Genomic DNA, 6,000 nt, shown 5'->3' on the forward strand with positions numbered 1-6,000 from the left:
TTATCCGAGACTCTGACCACGTGCAGTGACTTCAGCTTCCAGCAGATGGCGTTACTGGCTTATTTCTTTAAGCTTCATACCTGTGTGAAAGTCTTTCTCCAGTATGAAGCAGCTGAAATCCTCTTGGTGTTTCCCAGGATGCCATGCTCTTCGCTGCAGAGTCAAAGGATGCCGAGCTGGCAGAGACTCTGCTGCAGTGGTTCCTGCAGGAAGACAGGAAGGAGTGCTTTGCCGCCTGCCTGTTCGCCTCCTACGACCTCCTCCACCCTGACGTGGTGCTGGAACTGGCCTGGAGACACAACATAATGGACTTTGCCATGCCCTACTTCATCCAAGTCATGAGAGAGTACCTCACTAAGGTTAGAGCTGAGCAGAGATTAAAAACTGATTATCGTTGCTTACAGTAAAGTAGATGCTTATGTATTTTTAGATTGTTTCAGCACAGTATTACTGCACATAAAAAGTCTTAACATTTTCTGTAAATGCTTGCCTTGACAAGTCAGATTAAAAAAAAAGCTATTAGAATACCTACACTGAGACGAAGAAAGCAGAACTAATTGTTATAATGTTTTGCTTGTAGACATGTTCAGTCATCTGTCTGGGTTCTTTTCCAGGTTGATGAATTTGCAGCAAAGGTGATGGTCTCTGGCCCTCTTTTTTTTCTAGAAATGTGTTCCGTTTGTTTTTATGTTGTAACACTTGTAGGAACGTAGCATGGACTGTAGTCTAAGCACGACCTAACGCGCCCGGTCCCGGACAGCTGTGGTTTCAGTGTGCAGGCTTTTGTTCCACTTCATCATCCACACATTTCAATTTTACCAGCTGGAAAACAACAGACTCGAGCTTGCTTTGAGTAGTAAAACAAATAAAAAAAGGAAATAAAGCAACAAACTGAATGTCAGTACATATTAACCTAAAACGTATTTTAATATTTTGATATTTACGCATAAACTTTTGCAAAAACGCTGAATAAATAGTAGCTTATTGAGCAAAATATTAGACCTTTTTGACTGTTTTCCTCTTCCCAGTTAACACGTGTTGGCTGGTTAATTACTCTTTCTGTCTGCTCAGGTAACCAGTCTGTAAACACGTTGCTTGTAGCTGAATTCCCAGCTGTACTTTTAGTTATAATTCAACTTCTGTTGGAGTCCAAGGTGAAGGAGCCGTCTATCAACCACCTGATTGTCACTGTGCAACAGTAGGTGGGGGAGAAGGGTGCTTTAATTTTCAAAACCTTTTTATATCTTGATTCAAGAAACTCGAAAAGCCTGCTTCCAAATAGCAACTCATGATGTTGCCCGGAGCTAAAGCCTGTTCAGAATATATTTTTCTTCATGACCACACATTAGTCTATCCTGGCCTAACAAAACCCTCTCACCATCTAACTTTGGATGTCATGGGGCTGCATCTGGTGCTAAGTGGTGTTTTTTGAAATGTTGACTTGATAGAGTACGAAAAAAACAGACACCAAGGCCTCGTACACACATAGCTCAGTATTTTAAAAACAAGTATCTCCAGCAAATTGTTTTTTAAAAAGTTATTTTCTACATACAGGATTGGTTTCAGAGAAGTTTTCATCCACATGAACCTGTACAAATCCACCTCTAAGCGTTGCTTTAAACATGCCAAACCCATAGGGGGCAGTGTAGTGCTAAGATAAAACCCATGTCAGCCAATCAGATTGCTTCAAAACAACAAAGACTTTCTGTTGAGAATTAAGCATGGCTTAGCATATTAGAATATGAAGTTAATAAAACACAAGACAGTGTCAATTGGGAATTATATCAGAGTAAGTATGTGGACATATTGGGGCATTATTTGTTGCAGACTAAAGTGGAGGACTCTACCTCTTTGTTTTCCCATTTTCATACAAAAATACAGACTTTTTTAAAAATGTCTTATTCATCAGTTTTTTTTAGTGATTTTAAAAGCAGTTTTGTGAGGATTAAATGTAAAAAGGCATAAAAATGTATTTATTTCTCCAGATAACCAGCTATGTGTGGACTAGGCCTAAATATTAGTTTTCTGAACTGATGTTAATCTCAAATCATCCGTTCTTCCTCTGATCTTCACATGTTTTTTTACGTTTCATGCTGTAAGGTTACAGAATGGTTGGCTGAAGTCATCCCATCAATACTCCTCACCTCATCCACCTCTGGATGTATTTACAAACCCAAACCTCTACCAAATATCAAACATAGTCCAGGGTTGGGCAGCGACTGTGACGTCGTGATGTGATACAAAGCGAAGACGGCTGCTTAATATTCCAAACTCTCTGATCTGAGACCTTAAATGTCAGTGGGGGGTTCATGTTTGCATGTTTATTGCAGAGTTATGATGCAAAGGGGATGTTAGAAAAAAAAAAAAAGCACGACTCTAAAGCTTATTAGATGCAGCCCCATGTTTCTACCTGCAGGGAAAGATTTTAACTACAGGCTGCAAACAAATGAAGAGTGAGCCTCCTTTCTTCTGTTCCTTGAGAGGTCCTTTTTTATCCCCAGAAAAGATTAATTTAAAAATAAAGGGTTTGCACTTTCACTATCAGTTAGGTTTTTAAATGCCTTTCATGTGGATTTTAACCTTTTCAGTTCTTTTTTAAAAAGCCCTTTCTTTCTTTAGTTCTTGTAAAATTCTTTCTGATTGCAGTGCACCACTGTTTCATATCTAGCTGTAGTGCAGTTAGCACAATTTCTCCAAATAACTCTGAGCAGCTCAGGTTATAAAAACTGGATTCCTGCCTGACAAACATGAGCTTCTGATTTGTAGCCTCAGTTTTAGTTGATTTCAGAGGAATGTTTACTCACAGCTATGAATGAGATGCATGTTAAAGCTCTGCATTTTATGGTACTGAGGCTAGCTGGAAATGTGCCACCTGCATTTAGGCATGTATAGAGGCTCCCAATATAGAATATAATATTTCTGTAACTGTGATGTACGTTATAATCCTGCCTATAAAGGGCCAGTTCACACATACTTAAGAATCGTCTTTCTGTTTTTAGTGACGAAATTAACGACGCATATCTGAATCTTTTCCATTATAAATACCTTTATTGTTCCTTATAAACACCTTGCATTTCACTGATCAGTTTTTCTAGAAATAAATCCTGAATAAATGTGTATTGTTTACATGCATCTTTGGTGAGCTGACCCTTTATTTTATCCTGTAACATTTACACTGGAAGATGTCTTAGAGTCCTGCATGTCATCTTCTCCTCGGTAACCATGGCTACACTGTCAGTAACAGTGTGTTTGTAGAGTAATCTTTAAAAAGAGGTTGCGACAACTCGCAATTGAAACTTCATTTTTAATATTTATTCAGTGGATGTGAAGGAAAATGAGGGTATTTGTTGTTCTGCAGCTGAAGCTTTTGCAGTTTAAGTTCTCTGAGAGAAAAAAGAAGACATTTAAATAAAGTCTGTGCATTTCTGTGATCATAACAATGTAGGTGCTCTGCAAAAATCCTTATTTTAAACAACAAATTTTTTTGTTGCAAGGTAATCCAGCACAGTAAAACATTTAAACTACACATATACATAACTTTGAATAGAAAGATTTCTGCAGGATACCTTCAGGTTATGATCACAGGCTGTTAAGACGATGTGGAGGATGTTTTGTTTTTATATCTCTACTCTCTGCTGCCCCCAGGTGGACAAACTAGAGGAGGCAGAAAGCCAGAGGAAAACTGAGGACGACGTGAAAGAGCCTCAGCCGATGGTGTTTGGTAAGTATAAAGTGAATCGACTGTGACTTTAAAATTCAACTCAATATATACAGATAAAAGAAATGTTATAATTTTACTTCAGGTAAAACTAGAATTTTGTATTAATTCATTGGACAAATTTAAGAAAAACAAACAGTTGGTTGTTTTAAAACCAAACTAGGATTAAAAATGCGTTATGCAACCTTTAAAAAAATAATGATCTTTTTTTACATATTTGTTAAAACTGTCATTATGTTGTAACAGTTTAGTATGAGACAGATAATGTGTGAAATAGTCTCCACCTCCTCCCAGTGCTAACTGCAGGAATACACCACTCAGTCACTCACAGCTTGGAGGAGATCTTGGCGCTGTCAATCAAGCTTGTGTACATTTACTGACATAAATTTTTATGCGAAACTGTAACAGGATAAACAAAGGAATACATATGGGTATCATTGCTGCGATAACAATGTTAAAATCCCTGCATACACCAGTTTTATACCCAGACTAGTGGTGTTGGATAGCTTAGAAACAGGCCGAGTTTACTACATAAACATAAAAACACACAATTTCTCTGCTAATGTGTGATTAATTCAACTTATAATACTCAAAGATGTTGCTTTAGTAAGCAAGAAAGCGACATAAGCAGGGCTGAGGAGCTGCTTATAAAACTGTGCTTTCAGTTTTTCTACTTCTCCTGCTTTTTATACAACTTACCAAGAAATGACCACAAGATGGCATCATTTAGCAAAATAAGATAACATCAGCGAAACGGTGACCATAACAATGCTGCTCACACCATCACCCTCGATGTCTTTTACGCAAAAGCAAGTTCCAGATAACAAAGCCACCAATGACTGTGATAAATGGGCTTTCCTTGAACGCTAAGTTCAAGGAAAGCCCTTGAACTTAGCGTTCAGCTATTAGGACATTTAGCATTGTGTACATGTGTGTGATTGACAACGCTAAGACCCTCTTCCTGGCTCTGATTGGTTGTTTCTCAAGAGAAGTGGCGCCTTTCTGTAGGTTGCAGTAGTAGCTTCAGGGAGGAGCTTGATTTATAAAAAATATATTGAAAATTGCGGCTTTTGTTTCATTGCAGACAGAATTTTGAAAAGCCAGCTTTCTGTGCTACTTTTTAAGTTTTATTTGTCCCTCAGTAACCGCAGTTCTTTCTGTGTTGCCAGGCCAGCAGCTGATGCTGACTGCTGCTGCCTCTCCTGTGGCGGCTCAGCCACCGTACCCAACTTACGGCTATCCCCCCGCCGCCGCTGCCGCCGCCGCCGCCGCTCCTCCCGCTGCCGCAGGTTACCCCGCCCAGCCAGCCTACGGCTTCAACATGTAAACGGCTCCAACTCATCTTATTCCATCTGTCTCTCCTGGTTTCCCTTCACCTGACAAACTCACGCACACTTGAACTGAACCGCACTGCTCCGAGCCCCAGCTGATTCGGCGGAGGCTGAAGAGTCTGAAGAGTCTCCGCCCGCGCTCACTGAAACTGCAGTCTCAAGTTTCTTCACGCCCCGTCTAGATGAGTGGCCTCAGAGACGTTGTGAGGAATCCGGTGACCTCCCAGCCATTTTCTTCCCACTTGCATCACTAATCTAAACAGCATGAAGTCGCTTCTCAGCAGCCGGAGGAGCACCAAACCACTTCGTCCTCTTGCTGTTCCATGTAGACTTTAACCATAGAGCAGCTTTTGGTTCTGTGTTTTATCGCACTGATGAAAAAGAGACTTTTCTGAGAAGCAGCAGAAGGTGGGAGGCATGTGTTTGCTTCTCCACCTTCCTCTTGAAAGCACTGTTGCGGCCTTATTTAATCTAAGGAGGCGGCTTGTTTGTCTCACATCTGAATTCACATCCGTGTCAAGCTCTGTTCTGAATGACAGTCGCTGTGCAATTGTTCTGTGTCCTTTCACAGCAGGTACAAGTATTTGCAGTATACAGACTATTGACCACTTGTGAATAAGAATTACAGTCTGTGAATGAGTGTGTGTGTGTGGAGCCTTTGAAGCTTTTGTGGACACAATGAAACTTTCACCCACCGTAGATCTGATCTCATCGGTTGACTTTTCAAAGCCCCGGAAGTGGAAGTCCGGAGCGTCGGGATGGGTGAGACAAAAACTATGAAGAAAAGGAGGTAAAATCATAAATATGTGCATGTGTTGCCAAATAATAATACTGCAACCAGGAGCACAACTGTCATGTTACACTCAAGTATATCAAGTATTACAGATTTTGTGTCAAAAACAAAGATGTATAATAAAACCTTCCCACCAAATTAAAAAAAAAAAAAAAAAA

General features: G+C 40.0%; 1 protein-coding gene across 4 annotated transcripts in view; it reads left to right on the top strand.

Annotated features, from left to right (window-relative positions):
* Window positions 1-6,000, top strand: part of LOC103145869 (clathrin heavy chain 1-like) — a 49,684-nt gene extending 43,684 nt beyond the window's left edge. For 2 of the 4 annotated variants that reach the window (XM_016677140.1, XM_016677139.1), the window contains 4 exons: window positions 138-359; window positions 615-641; window positions 3,646-3,721; window positions 4,888-6,000. In XM_016677140.1, the coding sequence (XP_016532626.1) occupies window positions 138-359; window positions 615-641; window positions 3,646-3,721; window positions 4,888-5,045 (483 nt within the window). In that variant the 3' untranslated portion in view covers window positions 5,046-6,000. The remainder of the gene's footprint in view (window positions 1-137; window positions 360-614; window positions 642-3,645; window positions 3,722-4,887) is intronic. The other 2 variants (XM_016677141.1, XM_007563506.2) reach the window with 2 other exon arrangements.

The sequence above is a fragment of the Poecilia formosa genome, unplaced genomic scaffold (genome assembly GCF_000485575.1).
Source record: "Poecilia formosa unplaced genomic scaffold, Poecilia_formosa-5.1.2 Scaffold148, whole genome shotgun sequence".
In the NCBI taxonomy this organism is placed as follows: domain Eukaryota; kingdom Metazoa; phylum Chordata; class Actinopteri; order Cyprinodontiformes; family Poeciliidae; genus Poecilia; species Poecilia formosa.